General features: G+C 47.6%; 1 protein-coding gene across 1 annotated transcript; it reads left to right on the forward strand.

The window, feature by feature from the left end:
* The first annotated feature begins 1,067 nt into the window (after positions 1–1,067).
* Positions 1,068–6,047, forward strand: MB (myoglobin). Its single transcript, XM_082488849.1, has 3 exons — positions 1,068–1,270; positions 4,261–4,483; positions 5,180–6,047. The coding sequence occupies exons 1-3, from the start codon at positions 1,176–1,178 to the stop codon at positions 5,324–5,326; spliced, it is 465 nt and encodes a 154-aa protein (XP_082344975.1). The 5' UTR covers positions 1,068–1,175; the 3' UTR covers positions 5,327–6,047.
* The last annotated feature ends 11,073 nt before the right edge of the window (positions 6,048–17,120 follow it).

Below are 17,120 nucleotides of genomic sequence, written 5' to 3' on the forward strand. Positions count from 1 at the left end.
CTTCTGAGCCCCAAGGCAGATGTCTTCAGCCCTCGGTTGACATTTCCTGCCTGTCGAGGCCAGCAGTGTGTGCACCTTTGGAAACGTCCAGAGGTAGGGGCATGCTTCTGGACAGCCGCACTAGCTAGGCTTTGTTATCAGGCTGTGCTCTGACCACAGTCACCCCCTGGAAGGGCTTAATCACCCTGTTGGTGTGCCAGGTAGTTATCAGTCCTGATGGGGCTGTAAGAGAAAGGCTGGGAAGTGTCCCAAAGCATACCCATGTTGTTTGTCAGCCTGGTGGCTTTTCCTCCTGACACTGATATTTGGCTTGACAGAGGCAGCCAGAGATCTTAACTCCTGGCTGGGTGTGTGTTGGGTGAAGCCTTGCTGTGTCCTTGTGTCTCTGGCCTGCTGGCTCAGCTGTACTTCTGTTGGCTCCGGGATCCAGACTCAGCCAGGGGCTAATCCTGGGTGTTCCCCGGCAAAGCAGGTAGAAGGACCCTGGAGGGAAGATGCAGGGTAACTCGCTCCCATATAGCCTTTATCCTCTTCCTCCCTCCTGAAGAGACCAAGGAGATTGCCCTGGCCACTTTGGATATGCTTGGGTCTTGAGGACATGTCTCTTCTATCACTGTGCTCTTCTGGATTAGTAAATGGTGTGCATTACCCCAGGGGAAAAGGGGAGTGAGCTCAGCATGGGAAAGGAAAGGCTTTTGGAGCAATGGAGCTGATGCTACCAACCACCCCGGCTTCTTCTCCTGCCTGCCCTTGGCAGGCCAGGGGAGAGGGAGGCAGGATGGCCCTGTAGATGACAGTGCTCTTCAGGAATCTCCTGCCATGCAGCTTGTCACTGTCTCTGGGTCCTTGGGAAGCCGGGACTAGAGCTCCTGGCACTGTGTTTCGGCAGTGCCCTTTCTGTCTAGAGTGGGACATGTGCCAGTCCAATACGAAAAGCAGAAATGATGCCATCAGTAGCACCCACAATAGCACCTGACCCAAAATAGCTTCCGAGAAAAAAATAGGGAGGCTGATTAGGTTAGACAGGCCTGAAAGAGAGCAAGACGTCCAGCTGACGATTGACAGGTGTAGGTCTGTGAGCAAGGGCTATAAATCCCACATGTGAGCTCTCCAGCCACCCTTTGGGGAAAGACAAACGGCTGCGGGGAACACTCGGGACCTGCCTTTGGTGAACCATGGGGCTCAGTGATGGGGAATGGCAGCAGGTCCTGACCGTCTGGGGAAAGGTGGAGTCTGACCTCGCCGGCCATGGGCATGAAATTTTAATGAGGTAGGCAAGAAGCTAAGAGTAAAGCTGAAAGCTTTTGATGCGAGACCAAGGAATGTGTATATTTAGTATGGGGGCTTGTGTTTGGCAGCGTTTATTTCAACAGGCTGTTTTCTTTGTTGTAGGGTGGTGGCTTTTCCATTGCTATGGTTTCTGGGTTAAAAATTACTCACTGAGTAAAGCGGCTGTGCTTCTGTCTCTCCAACTGTCTATGGGTGCAGGAACAGGCCAGGGCTGCTTTCAAATGATGATGGGACTTTGTCACTCCCTCTGCTTCTGCTGGCAAAGCTCTGCTTCGGATCCTCATTGCCCAGGCACCGCGGCCAGAAATGCTGGAGCGAATTGTGTCTCCTGGACCTTCAGAAGCTCTGCAGCAAGGATGTGGGGAGGCAGGGACGGAGAGGAGAGGGGAGGAGAGGAAAATCACCTCTGTGCCAATTTTCTCAGAATCTATGATTTCAGTAAAATATAATTATGAAGTACTTGAGTGTTTCCCTCTCCCCACCTTAGTCTCCCCTGGCAGAGCCCTGCCTGTCCTGCTTTTTGGCCAGAAATCTGGGTGGTAACACTTGTCCACTTCCCGATGAAGAATTTGAGGTCTGGATGTGAAACGAGGCACATCCTTCCCTCTGCTTCCCTCCTCCATTATTCTGGTGTCAGAGTGGGAGTGCTCATGATGTCTCCATCTGAGGGGACCCCTGCCCCCACGCTGTCCTTGCGGTCCTGGCCCCCCAAGCAGGGAACACCCCGGGGGCCAGCAGCGAGTCACTGAAATGCAGCCTGTGAGAGATCTCAGGGATGCAGAGTGGGAAATGACATTGGATGCACACTGGATCCCAGCCTGTCCTTAAAGACCAGCAGGGATGGAGTCTTGGAGGACACTCTCTCCAAATCCTCAGCCTGTGGGCAGTACAATGTCCTGGAAGGGCATGGAGACTGAGGAGAGCAGTGGGGATGTGGCATTCACTCCGGGGGGGTGGGTGGGGTGGGTGTCCTATCTTAAGCATGGCTAAAGGAAGAAGCCCACACCACCAGGCAAATCCTCTGTCCATTCAAAGCTTTTTCAAAGATGAGCCAAAGCAGAGAGCTGGTATATTTACTTTCTTTATCATGGCCCAATTCAGCTGCCATTTGAAGAAGAGGAAGGGTTGGGGGCAGTTGGGTGGCAATGTGATGGCTTTCCCCTCATGCAGTCCAGAGCAGGCATGCTGGAGGGGTAGCAGGAACCCGAGCCCTCCCCACCAGTCCATCTGTGTAAGGTGGCTACTCTGGCTCTGTAAGTGTGACAAGACACTGAAAGCAGTTTCCCACTGAAACGGTAATGCCATTTTTCTTAACAGGTATTGCAGGGCAGATCATGGCATTAAATAAATAGATGACACCCCTCTCCCCTGTGACTTTGTGCTCCCCAGGCCACCCAGGTCATTTCTTGTTCCTTCAAGGGATTTCTGAGGGAGGAGAGAGGCAGGGGAAGCCCAGCAGGTCTTAGTTGAGAAATGTGCCTGCGTGTCCACTGTTAAAGACTTCTTAGGTAGATGTCATATCCTGGGAATATGTTTAGAAAATACTGATTTAACTGGATGTTTTCCAAAGGAAACAAAAAAATACTCCTCAGAAGACTTTTCAAGAGTCTTGGGAGTATATTATCTTTGGCAGACTTGATTCAGCCAGACACGATAGAAGGAGAATTTTAGGAATAGCTCCATCCCATTTCAAGGTACGAGGTTTTTTCATCTCTCTGCGTGGGGCACAACCGGTGTCATAGAAAGATACAGGAAAAAAGGAAAGGCAGATGGTGGTGTGCTCAGCACCTGGTAGAGTATGGAAATCCTTTGGAGACCTTTGAAATGAGATGCCAGCAAAGGCTGGTCATTCATTTACAGAATCTTTTTGCAGAACAGCTTGTGTTTTCCACATACTTGAGGTACTTGTTAGTGTAGTTTAACCTGTACTTAGTTCATACAGTGGAGAACCTGGCCTTCATGGCAACGTACTTAGGAGGAATATCCAGTTCTAGATGGGACGCAAGCCCCAGTAGTCCCAGCGCCAGCACCCCGCCGAGGGCAGAGCAAGTGTGCAACCACTGTACCGTGAGAGGGAGGCTGGTTTCGTGGCTGAGGTCCTGGGCTGGAGCTCCAGACACTGCTGCAGGTAACATGGGTGAGCTGCTTCACGGATGTGAGCTGTAGGGCCTTGTAAAGACAGACATTGCTTTTGCTGGTGCTTCAACTAGTTGGACAATGCCCATCAGAGGGTGTAATACCTGAAAATAAACTTGTGCAAGGGAGCTGATGTCTCTTAACACCCGATTATTAGACTGCTCCTAATAATCAGGACAGGCAGTGTCCCCTTCTCACCCCGACTCCAGGACTCTGGCAGGGAAAAGAGTGAAATTTCCTACTGGTTTGATTGCCAGTGGTGTCTGCATCCTGTCTCCTAGGAAATGCAGCAGGGAGGAAGCAGAGGGGACAACACTAGCCTGGCTTTTAGCCACCCTTCCACCTTCTTGATTTCATTTCCATTTTGGGTTCAGAGTGCCTGTGTATAGCACTACATGGCATGGCACCAGCATGCCTGAAGGCCCCGTAGTCTTGTCACCCACTCGCTCCCAAGGACTTTCGGAGGTACCACAGTTCCCAATGGAGGAACCACAGTGCTGGCAACTGGGCTGAGCTGGGAAACAACCTACCAAAGGATGAAAAACACTGAAACCAAATTCAGAGTAGGGTCAGATGCTTCTCTAGCTTATATACATGCTAAAAGGAGGGATTGTGAATGGTGGTCATTTGGAAAAGATCTAAATTGTCAGAGTTCCCAGGTTAAAGTAGCCTCTACTAGCAGGGACTAGCAAAGAGATTTCTTTTGGGAGGGAAGTGGGTTATCACACCTTTGCCTGTCCAAATACTCCGGAATACCTGGAGCAGCTGGACCTCAGCTCTGGTCTGGATGACAGCTCTCTCAAGTCTCACAAGTCCCTCTGCTTTCATCCACAGGCTCTTTCAGGATCACCCCGAGACCTTGGATCGCTTTGAAAAGTTCAAAGGCCTGAAGACCCCTGATCAGATGAAGGGCTCTGAAGATCTGAAGAAACATGGTGTTACTGTCCTTACCCAGCTGGGCAAAATCCTCAAGCAGAAGGGTAATCACGAGTCAGAGCTGAAGCCCCTGGCTCAAACCCATGCCACCAAGCACAAAATCCCTGTCAAATATCTAGAGGTATGGAAAAAGGCAGGGAATCTTGGTGTCTGGTGTGTACTGAATGTGTGCAAGACAGCTATTGAGAGTTGCGCTTTTGTTTACTGCTGGATGGTTGGAATTCAGTGAGCTCTCCCTCAAGTCCGAGGTCTCTGTGTACAGGCAGGAGGAGGCACAGAAAGGGCTCACGGTATGCAAATGGTATGCGAACCTCCAAGTTTAGATTTCCTATTCCAAACACCACATGCAGTCTGAGCAACCCTTGACAATAATAAACCAGCCCATGCCGTCTCTTCATGCCTGGGAAACTACATTACATAAGAACTGTCAGTGGCTGGACACGAGGGATGTACAATTTTAGAGTAAGCCCTGGAGGATCCATTGGAGACCAAGGCCCACAAAACTAAGTGTTGTAAAAACACAGGGCCTGAATTTTCATCCTTAATGGATGAGGCAGACAAAGAGTGGGAAGGGCCATGATCTACTCAAGGTCATGAAGCAGATCAGCGTCAGAGCTAGGAATAGAGCCCAGTTCTTCTGCCCAGCCCAGGCTCCTTGCAAGCTAGACCTCACTGTCTCTCCAGAGACTGCGGGAAGGGCTACTGAATTAGCTCGGAGATATTTCCAGGCTCTGCAACCTATTTCTTAGTCTGGCTTTTCTGAAAATAAACCTTGACTGTCCTTTCTGTTTTTCCCTCTCTCTTTCCTTCCTCACAGTTCATTTCTGAAGTCATTATCAAGGTCATTGCCGAAAAACACTCTGCAGACTTTGGGGCTGATGCCCAGGCTGCGATGAAGAAGGCCCTGGAGCTGTTCCGAAATGATATGGCCAGCAAGTACAAGGAGTTCGGTTTCCAGGGTTAGCACATACGCACAGAGGGACACCACGATGGAGTCCTGGCCATGCATCTTAGAGTAGCTTCCCCGGCACTGTTTTGGACATCTCACAATTGGCCATCCAAGATGTGTGGGAAAGCTTTGATGAGAGGCCAAGAGTCACTCCAGGCAGCATAGAGGCACGCAGAGTGATAGCCATGATAAACCGTTGTTTCCTGGCTTCATGTATACAAGAGAAATAATCTGCTTTCTTAGGAAAAATATTGTAAGAGGTTATCTGTGAGCTTTTGCCTATCCCTATCTTTTTTCTTTCTCTCTCCCCAAAACCCAGTCTCATCCCAGAGGGGGATGGCATGGCCAGAGATGAAGGGATGTGGAGGAACAAGGGGACTGTTGAGGAGTGTGGCGAATGACAGGGTGAAGGCATGACTCAAATGGTATGAAAGGGATGTCAGGATGGGAGTCAGAGACACGGTGTCCCATTCCTCCCACAGGTGAGACTGTTAGCAGGTTACTGTGGACAGCTTCCAGCACAGTATTACCTTGCTTTGTGTGGGTGAATGCAGTCAGTCAGTGTCCAGGGTCTGCCAGCTTGGAAACTTGCATTAGTTGCTAAACTCAGGTTAGCAAAACTATAAGGAGCAGTATTCCCTGTGGTCTGTAGGTTTCTGCTGCTACGCATCCGCAGTTCTGTTGCACTGTGAAGTAAAGTACGTGTTTCTCAGAAAATAAAAATTCCTGCACCAGTGTCGTGTGTTTGCTCCTGGCTTTACAGGCACTCCAGTGAGAAGTGGGGGAGACGGAGAAGGCAAAAAGGTGCTTTGTGTACTTATATCCGGCTGCACCGCATCCTGCGGTGTCAGTCCACGACTTGAGCGGCACGTGGCATCTGCCTCAGCCAGGGGACTCGGGGCACTTGGATGTCACTATGGGGTCATGACCTGGTTTCTGGGCTCTTCACAAGGCAAAACGGCAGCCTGGACTCAGTGCCTCGGAGCTGAGAGAAGCACTCCCTGACTAAAGGCCGTGGCCACTTGCTGTGCAGGGGGCAATGTGGTGAGGGAAGGCCCTTTGCTTATTTATGGGGAGGCAGCATGTCTCAGCAGCAGCACAGCGCATTGCTCCCTCGGGGCGATGGAAAGCAGAGATGCTTAGCTCAGGAGGAAGGTTGCGATGGCAGCGTATGCTCTTAAGACCCGAGCTTTGGTCTCTGTACCATTTTGCATTTTTGCTGAGGTGCCTCTGCAGTGCGTGCTGCACTGTGTTTGCAGGTGTATACCCATGTCCTGTGGGGGACCTTAAGGGACAGATACAGCAGCAAGGCGCCTACCTCTGCCCATTGCCCTCTCCCCATCCTGGTGCCACAGTGAGGTACAAGTGACCTGATTTCATTGAGGTGGGGGAGAGGCTGAGGGCCACATTGTGCCCAAGGCTGCCCAAGGGTTTGTCAGAGATGGTTGCAGCCTGAAAAGGGCTTTTTTAGTGCAAAGTCTTGACCTGACACCCAGGTTCACAGTGGACCAGCTGACTCTCTGGTAATTATGCAGTTTCTCTGGCTGGACCTAATCGGAAGGGCAATTATAGCCCACAGTGAGCACTGGGGTCTTCATTCCCTCCTCTTCCTCCATCCCCACCACTCAGCTCAGGGCCGCAGCAGTAGGGTGCTGTAGTCTCTTCTGGCATACGCACTCCAGCTGTCTCCATGCAGAGAGCAAGGTGGAGGAGCAGTGTGCTGTCTCTCAGTGTATTTGCACAGGGTCAGGAGCATTCATTGCAGGGTCACATTGTGGCACAGCAGTGGGATGCAGCTGGGTCGTGGCTATGGGGAAATGTGTGGAGTCGACACGGCTGCTCTTTTCTGGTATGGAGAAAGTAATGCGCCTTTATCTCACAGAGATAGCGTGAGGGCAAGCATGAGAAAGAAAAATGAGGTGCTCACTATCGGGAACTCCTCGCAGGGTCTGGTTCAAAGCACTCCCTACTACGCTGTGAGCAATGGAGATGGAGGAGGAGCCACCAGCTCCTTAAAAATCAGTCCTGAAACAGCGTGATCTGCTGTGTCTTTGGTCAGGGCAAAGGCCACAAAATTGCAGTCTCTGAAAGGAGAAGGAATGAATTCCTTCCCAGAACAGAGCATCTCTGATTTCTTGCTCTTTACAAATCCTCACTTTACCTCTGGGAGCTTGCTTGGGGTTTCAACCTTTCAGAGAGGGTCACAAAAGCATATGCTGTCACCTAGATGAAGTTACAGCCAGGTGGTCCCTGGTTTAAGCAACTTGCTTCATCTGACTCCAGCCCAGTCTGTCTGGCTTTGTGGGGAGGGCAACCTATTTAATTAAGGTCTAGGATTGCCTGTCCAACACAATAAGATTTCCTGCCAGTGACAACAGGCTGTGCTTTAGGATTAAAAGCTCCGCAATGGCAGCTGCCTCTGTCAGTCTGAGTGGGACTGCAGCCATCTCTAAATATTTTTATGTAGGGCAATGTGGTGGAGGAGGGAGGATTTGCGTATATGTTGTGCCTAGCTACTGGTTATTAGGTATCTGGAGTAAATATCAGTCCACTGCGAGCACTGACCCTTTGATCTGCCTGCCGTACCCCCCTGTGGCAGTGCAGTAGGGACCATCCTTAAACCTGTGCCGGTCAGATGTGGAGCCTGATGTAGGATTCCTGGTTGTGCCTATGACCCCATGAAGATGTGTAAGCTGAGATGAACCTGCAAGTTCAGATAGCAGCAACAGTGGACCTATCTCCAGCAGGCTCAGTGGGTTGGGATGCTTGTGGTGAAATCCACGTACCTGCACCTTTGCTACTGTGGGTACTGAGTATGCTCTTGGCTGCAGTTCTGACATACTATAGTGATATATGTGATTCCTGCACAGTGATTCTATAAATTTCCTGCAACAGCCCCTCCTTTAGGGACAGGGGGACTTTCCTAGAGGAAGGGGAATGGTGGGGAAAGGATTTTTCAGCTCCATGCAGTATTGATTCAGCGTTTTTATTGGAGTCACCCTTTCCACTGTGCTACTAGCACATGTAGCTTTTCTGATTCACATATGGGACCTAGTCCCTTAGTGGAAATAAACCGTATCGGTGTAAGCCCAGAAATTTTCCTGCCTCCTTTCCAGGAATAGCTTTGCATAAAGAAGGTGGGTCCCAGGGGCTTGTGCCCAGCCCCTCTCCCTGTTAGCACCATTTGCTGTCACGTACATGTTCCTGGTCACACAACGGGACATGAATTGTGTGGCTGCCAGCCTCCTTGCCCCAGCACGTACACGCTGACTAGAGGCAGGTCAGGCTTATGGCTGTCCTATGCTTTCCTTGCAGTCCTGCAATTTCTTTTATACTAATAATGCTGTTTCTGGCAGCAAATGGGTTATGCACCTGCATCCGCCCTTAGGTTGGAAAACATTCTTGCTGCTTTGCACTTGGCATACTATTCTTCTCCCACTGCCACGGTTTCCATTGCACGGCAGAGCTCGCCATGGCACCAAGCCAGTGACCTGTCTGCGTTCTCTCGGGCTTCAGTGTCAGACGCCGGCGACTCATCAGGATCTCAGACGCAGGGAGCAGGACCTCGCTTCCCAGGCGCTGTGCAAATGAGGCAGTCAGCCCCAGCCAGCATGCAACAATACTGCGGGCTGCGCTGACGGTCCCCCTTGTCCTTACTTCTGCCTGCTGATCCTGCCTGGCTCCAATACACTTGCCAATGTCAAGTGGCATGAAGGAGCAAGTGCTGGGGACCATACTATTAATCCTGTGATCTGTCTCTCAGTAGGGGAAAGGGATGGGGCTCCAGTGACTAACTATGTTAAATATTTAGCACATTAGCATGAAGCTTGTGGCATTCTTCAAGTTTGCATCTCCCTGCAGGGCTAATGTGAGGAAAGGGCAGGGAAGTTTCCAGTCCACATCATAGTCACTAAACAGATATGTCTGGTTTCTGGGTATTGAAGCACAGACAGGGCCTAAAGGATGTAATGTCTGTATGACACTGTAATTTAATAAGGAGACTCAAATTCTTGCCTATATCACATGCTTTCAGATGAGGATTATTTTTGTCATGATCCTTATGTTTTCTACCACCTGGCCAAATCCTGCCCTATATGCTATGTCACTGAGGAAAAGAAACCAGTGGTGGAGCTAGGTGTTTCTTTGATGTTGACTTGCCCGTAACATTTTTTTCCAGAAGGTGCATGGCATCAGAGCATGTCCTCCTTCCTGGACTCATTCCTCTCAGGTTTGCTCAAGGCTGCATCCTTGCTTGTTCAGGCCGCACAGGGCTTAACAATCAGAGTCTGTGCTGCTTCTCAGACTCAGCACACACACACACACACATGGATGTCTATACAAAAGCACCAGATTCACAACACACATCACTAGCAAAGCTCCTCTGTCCATATCCTTCAGATTCCAGCATGCTTGTGTGCTGGTTATTCATTTGAGAGGATGATATATATTAGTTCTCAAATTGTGCTTAAATGAAGTTTGGCCGTGAAACTGAGTTTTGCTCAGGTCTAACCAAGAGTGAAGACAGACTCTGCAAGGACATGGCACCTGGAGAGTACTGTTAAGTAGGGGGCTGTTAAATTTTATGAAGGTGTGCTGGCAGGGTCAAGGAAGCCACCTGGAACTACAGTAAATGAGAAGAGAAATCGCAATCAGTCTCTTTTATCCAACAGGGTAATAAATGAGCATTTATGAACATGAAAGAGTCACAACAATGCAGCCTGCTTGACCAGCACATAAATCCTTCCCTCCCCTGTGATCATAGGAACAAGCCCATCTCCCAGTCCTGTGACTTCTATAAAATCCTTATCCAAATGTCAGTAAAGGTGACCTTGTGGCTTTTTAAAGCTGTACTTTATAGTCACTTGGCTGCACTGTACCAAAGTCCTTTCCCAGTTTGGCTTTCATCCCCGGTAAATATATAAACAGAACAGACTGCCTCCACCTTACCCTGCAGCCCTGTAGAGACCACCTGTGGTCAGCTATGTCAGACAGAGGCAGGTCTGGGGTTCTGTTGGGCAAGGCAAGCCCTGGCACAGGGCATACCAGCATAGCGGGTAGCTGGGTGGACAAGGCAATGTGTATTTGGGATGGGGAGGGTATTGGAGTCTCCATCCTCCCCACCATGTCCCAAGCAAAGCATGTCACGCTGAGAGAAACAGCAGTTCAGTGGCCCTGACCTGGTCGAATGGTCACTTGCATTATGCCCATGCAAATGCAAGTGTGGTGAGGTCAGTGGGGACAGCCTGGATGTGAGGCTATTCCACTTCATTTAAGGCACTGGCTTGGATATATGTCACGGGGTTGTGGGGCTGGTTTACTGGATTTGCCCAGACCTGGTGAGAGGAGGCTGTTGCTGGTATGACTACCCTGCAATCCAGCAGTAGGACATGACCCAAAACAGTTTTCCAGTTAATTATGTCAGGTATTAAAAATGAGTACAACACAGATAGCCTTGTCTAGGAATTTGTGAATTTCCCCAGGTTGTAGGGCTGAGAAGTGGGCTGTAGATATGCTGTTTTTTGTATCCAAGAAGGCTACTTTAAAGCTAATACTGACATGTTTATCTTAGCTGCAGCCTTATGTATGGAGTAAAACTTAAATAAAATTATTTTTTTCCCATTTCCCCTCTCCAAGGAAAGCTCAGTATGAATACAGCTGCTGGGTGCCCGGTCTTATTTTAGATTGTCCTTAAAGCAGGTTCAAATGTTGCAGTGACAGAATAGCTTTGGGTGGAAGACCTTCTCGATTATTAGCACTTAATTCTCTATGTCTCCATGCTTAACTTGTGGATCTCCTGTTGCTTCCCAGTGTGTGCAAGTAATGGTGCTTATGCTTATATCCATTGAAGTTTTTCTATCTTCAGTCCTCCCCAACATGTCTATCTGTTTCCTTCTTCAAGCTAAATTCCAGCGACCAAGCTGTCACCAAAGGGGTGGAAAATTCCTGTAGCTGATACCCTCACTAAGATCTGGGATTGCTCTGCCCAGGGCTTGCATGACAGCAGGCTTGTCCTTTTGGCTCTTGGTGAGCTTTTGAGTTATCTGGAGAGTTAGCTGATATGGTGTCAAAGTGGGTCTGTATTTTTTCACTCACCTCTCAGCTGGATGAATTGTGTGGTGCCCTTTGAGGGATGTAGTATGTCATGGATTAACTGTGAGTTGGTTGGGGAGAAGGGAGAAAAAAAACCCAACAACAAAGCTTTGCCTCAACCAGCCATACTGTGTTCCTGCATAGTCTGTGGGAGAGCCTGAGCTGAGCAAAGGTTTTGTACCAGACATGCTCAGACAAGCTGTACAGTGATGGAGGAAAAGCAGGCAGGGCATGCCATGTGCCACACTTGCAGTTACCCCCCTCTGAGGGCAGATGGATCTGTGGGATCAGTAAAAAAGAATGAAAAATGAAATGCAGATGGAAAATGGAGGCACAACCGCCTCCCCCCAAAGGCTATTTACTGTTATCAGTGCCTTCTGAAGAGCAATAGCATCATTCTGACACTCGCTCTGCTGTAACGCGATGGAGGGAATTTCCTAACGCGAGCTGGTAATCTGTGTGCTTTTGTATGGGAAGAAAGATGGACTTGGAGTTTTCTCGTCGTGCTAGCACTATGGATGTGACGCTTTCACAAAGCTGGCCCATAAATCAGGAGAAAGAATCTTTTTGTGCCTTTTGGTTTTGCCTCGATAATAGCACGTATTGCTAACCCAGCTAATCCCCCAGCTAATTTCAGCATGTCACGTTTAAGCTGCTGTCCCTGTGTCTTTTGCCATGTTTCATCTACAGCTAAAAATGATCCCTCAGTGCATAAAGTCATCAATTTTTTTTTCTTTCCAGTTAAAATCCTCTGTCCCAAAATGGAGTTCTTTGTAACAGTCACAAATTGCTAGCTCATAACAACAAAAGTAATTAGAAAATAATCTTTAACATATTTCCTACTATGGTTTTTCTAGTTCAGCTGTGCTGTAGCTTCCTTGTCTGTTTTAGATCAGAAACTTGTTGACTGTGAGTGTCATCTGGGACAAGCTCTGTTCTGATGTTTAATGGTAATTAAGAACTCTGTTTCATCATGTTTAAAACTCTCAGTCTATAAAATGCACTATATGAAACGGGACCCTTCTTACAATATGCCTGAGTTAGTTGCTATACTGTTTTTACCCTAGACCTTACTGGAGACTTATCCATGCTTTCCATCTACAGTACTGTGCCATTAGCCCCATTTTACAGAGGGTAAACAGACAGAGCCAGGCACCAGCACATCCATTGTTTCATGCATCGGTCACTCAGCTGTCCAGTAGGTCAGGCTGCAGGCTGCTTTACGGAGGGTGTTTGTGAGCTTCTTGTGTAGGAAGACATGTGAAGTTGTGCCATCTGCCAGTATGCACTGCTTTGATGTGGTTGCGTTTCGGCAGTTGTCAAAGGACATCCTGTATGTAAATGTTCAGTTGAAACAGTGGTGTGGTGTAAATACCCAGATAGATTACAGATGCTGCATACAAAGCAAAGCAGTGTAAAGACCTTTGGGCTGAACTTGGAATGAAGTGCTCTAGAGATTAATGAACTATGGTATCACTTGGGACACTGCTAATCTTCTCACTTCCAAACAAAAAGGCCCTGGACTGAGATAATAAAGGACGTAAATATCTAAGGTTACTGGCAGAAGTGAGGGCCCTAAATCCAAGTGTATAAACCTCAAATCTTCCTGTGTAATTCTTTACGTGCTTACATTTTCATCTGTAACCCTCTCCTTGATTTCTAACTTCTGCCTCTGCTACGCCTTGATCTTCCACCAGCTTGTGTAGGTCTAAACCAACCAATGTTCATCTGCCTAAATTCATTTACAGTCCTCAGAAGTGACCTTCCAGAAACCAGTCATATTTGCCTACATCTGACCTCCAAAATATGCAGTTTCAGCCACATCCAACCATCCAACAGTATGGTTACTGAACAAGGTGAATGCCTGTTATCACATAGATCACTCAGCTCATACTCCTCTGGTCTTTTAAAAATGAGCTGTGCCTTACAGCCCATTTTGGAAAGGACTTGATTTCAGGAGACCAGGTTTGGGTGATGAATCCCTGCCTGACTTGGGTGCCTAGGCTCTAAAGGAGTAGGCTTAAAAAAGAAAAAAGAAAAAAGAAAAAAGAAAAAAGAAAAAAGAAAAAAGAAAAAAGAAAAAAGAAAAAAGAGAAAAGAAAAAAGAAAAAAGAAAAAAACCCCAGAGCTGGGGTTCATACTGGCTGCACTTAGATAGCCCTCTCCACTCACCACATGGCTGGCTGAATCCTTTTTGAACCACCAAACTCTCTAGCAGTGTGCTGGAGTCCTGGGCAAGTAGCTCAGCCTTCATATTCTACTCCAGCAGCCGGGGCTGTCTCAAAGCCTCCATACACCTTTGAGGCAGTCACTATCTTGATGGGACCACTCATTCCTGAAGGGAATCTCTTTGAAAAGTAGAATGGAGAGAGGACGGAGAGAAGATTTCAGTGCCTAGCATTAAATGACATACTGAAAAGCATGAAGGATATGTTTGGGAGCAACAGGCTATGTGAGAGCCTGCTATATGGTGTTCAGAGAGTTTGGGGTTTTTTCCTGTGACCTATGCTTGCAACTTTCCCTCTGACCTCATTGACAGTAACATCTGGATCTACCCGCACTCACAATTCTCTATGGAAGACAGCCAGTGGAACAGGAGAAAGAGGGTTTTCTTTCCTCATTGCTCTGTTTTGAGGATAGCTTGCAGCTGTGCTTGACTGGAAAGAATTTACAGATCTCATGTACGATGACCGAGAAAAATTTCCTCTCCTAACTTCATCACGTCCATGTTCACACACATAGTGGCTCATAACTAGGAAGTCTTCAGTTCCAATCCTTCTGGCAACATACAGTGGGGAAAAAATAGATAGAAATGGAAGCAATGCTTTTTCTTTCCATCTACAGTCAGGTTGGAGATGGATAGCACTGCATCCACCTCAGCAGTAAAGGGGTTAATTATATCTGTGAAGAAAAGTGTGTTTAGGGCCTTTAAACGTTAGAAATAGACGAAAGCAGAATAAGTAAGTGCTGCAGAGTACATCATCCTTTCAAGTACTGGTGTTGGTGAGATAAGAGATAATACATACTTGAGAGTATATATTGAGAGAGACAGAGAGAGAGAGAGGGAACACAGATCGCTTGTATCTTGAGGGCAGAGCATCTTAGAAATAAATTTAAGGAATAACCTTTCTTCAGGCATTTAATTTCACTCCTGTTGGGAGTGCTTAGCTTACAATTAAGTCTGTGATGAGAGAGTGTGTGTGTGGGTGTGTGTATGCATGTACAGCACAAAGCCTATAGTTAGTACACAGAACTAAATGTTTTGTTCTGGAACCCCAAAGGTACACAGCCTCTCAATGCTCATTAATTTCAGTGGGTGTGAGACCTTTCAAAGACCTGGATTTATACAACAAATTTTTTGCCACAGGCCTGGGACCACTCATTTCATTCTGCTCATGATGCAGTAGAAACTTGGAAACCAGCTCTCCATCTATTCATCAGCTGCAGTATGAGCCCCTTTTATTAGTGCTTTTTGTGGCTATAGCTGTGATCTATTTAAAGTGCTAAGCCTTCAAACTGCAATTCCCTGCAGCAGATGTAGTAGAAGCAGATATCCATGGAAGTGAGGGAAAATGAACTCGTTGTGTTGCATCTCAAAGGCTAGGCTCCATTCCAGTCAGCGACAGTTACCTAATTCCTGCCACGTGAAGATGGGCTTTGGCTCCTTCTTTGGTGGTTTGAGGCTTGGAAGGAGGCTAGGTTTCCTGGGGAAGCCGTGCACAATTTATATTCCCTGCTTCATATTCATTCTCTTTCATTTCTCCCCCTTAGACAGCATTCAAGGAGAAGGAGACACTGCTGTTGTCGTGGCCTCGCTCTGCATCCTCAAAGATGTCATGGCTAAATCCATGTGGCATGACTGCCAGCCTCAGTCCTAAGTTAACAGTGGCAAAGTCATTCTCAACTCGGCAGGTGGTCCTTAAACATGAGCTTTAAAGCTGCATGGGTAGGGTAAGTGTTGCAGGAATCTGGAGGGGCTCAGCCAGAGCCTTTATAGGAGAACCTGCTGAGATTTTTTTTTTTTTTTTCTTTACTAACCATTTTATTTAACTCTCATCCTCTGCACTAGACTGATTGGTGTCAGAGCTGACCAAATGCAGGGTTTCTCTGCTTGGTGGTATACCATGGAGGGCTATTAAGAACTCTGGACAGTAAAGTTTTGGCTACAAATTCCTATGTAAACCAAGGCTCATATTCATCACAGTTGTTCTTTCTCATTGGGGTGAGGCTGGAGCAAATGGAGAAAAGAGCAGAAGTGGTACTAGGTGTGCATGTGGAGGCAGAGTGGCGTCCCTCTGGTGTGTCCTGACCACACAACGAGTGGTGTCCCTCAAGGGTCATGCTAGGACCAATACTATTTAATATTTATACTATTAGTATTAATGACATAGATATTGGGATTGAGTGCATCCTCAGCAAGTTTATGGATGACACCAAGCTGAGTGGTACAATTGATACACTAGTGGGAAGAGATGCCATCCAGAGGGACCTTGACATGCTTGTGAACAGGGCCCAAGTGAACCTCACGAAGTTCAGCAAGGCCAAGTGCAAGATCCTGTACCTGAGCCAGGGCAATCCCCAGTGTCAGTACAGACTGGGTGATGAATGGATTGAGAGCCACAATGCAGAGAAGGACTTGGGGATAATGGTGGATGACAAATTGGATGTGAGCCAGCAAAGTCAGCTTGCAGCCCGCAAGGCCAACCGTATCCTGAGCTGCATCAGAAGAAGGGTGGGTAGCAGGTTGAGGGAGTTGATTCTCTCCCTCTACTCTCTCATGAGACCTCATCTGGAGTACTGTGTCCAGCTCTGGGGTCTCCAGTACAAGAAAGACATGGACCTGTTAAAGTCGGTCTAGAGGAGGGTAATGAAAATGATCAGAGGGCTAGAGCACTTCTCCTATGAAGAAAGGCTGAGAGAGTTGGGGTTGTTCAGCCTGGAGAAGAGCAGTGTCCAGGGAGACCTTATTGCGGCCTTTCAATATATAAAGGGAGCTTATAAGAAAGGTGCAGGAAGACTTTTTGCTAAGGTCTGTAGTGCCAAGACAAGGTGCAGCAGTTTTAAACTGAAGGAGGGTAGATCTAGATCAGATATAAGGAAGAAATTCTTTACAATGAGGGTAGTAAGACACTCAAAGAGGTTTCCAAGAGAAGTTGTAGATGCCCCACCGTTGGAAGTTTTCAAAATCAGGTTGGATGGGGCTCTGAGGAACCTGATCTAGTGAAAGATGTCCCTGTCCATGGTAGGGATGTTGGACCAGATGATCTTTAAAGGTCCCTTCCAACCCAAATCACTCTATGATTTGATGTCTCCTTTCCCTACTGGCTTGTCACTCTGCTTTTCCACTCTCTCCATCAGTGCCTGAATGAATGAAATGATCTCACCCTCAAACAGGGAACAAGAAATAAAGTATTTAAGTACCATACAGAGTACTATAAAGTACTGTAGCATCATGGCTGCAGCCTTGTTCCTGTAGGCCACATACTGACATGGCAGTTAAAAGAATAAATGCAGTTTATGCTTGCTCAGAAGTTCCTGAAAGGCACATCCACCTCATGGAGGAAAAAAATGTGGCTGAGAATCAAAATTTTAAGCTCCTAGTTTATGCATAGCAATAGCAGGGTATTTTTATTTGGGAGAGGTGTGAGCTACAGGGAAGAGAATAGCCACTTTTTCTCCCAGAGTAGGTTCTGTATCTGGGTTTTGCTGAGACAAAAGG

This window comes from Vanellus vanellus (genome assembly GCF_965231255.1).
Source record: "Vanellus vanellus genome assembly, chromosome: 1".
NCBI lineage: Eukaryota > Metazoa > Chordata > Aves > Charadriiformes > Charadriidae > Vanellus > Vanellus vanellus.

Excerpts from the sequence above, each read along its gene's own strand:
- MB (XM_082488849.1), top strand. The coding sequence starts at position 1,176 with ATGGGGCTCAGTGATGGGGAATGGCAGCAGGTCCTGACCGTCTGGGGA. Across the intron at positions 1,271-4,260 it reads GGGCATGAAATTTTAATGAG|GCTCTTTCAGGATCACCCCG; the intron begins GTAGGCAAGAAG and ends TTTCATCCACAG. Across the intron at positions 4,484-5,179 it reads TCCCTGTCAAATATCTAGAG|TTCATTTCTGAAGTCATTAT; the intron begins GTATGGAAAAAG and ends CCTTCCTCACAG.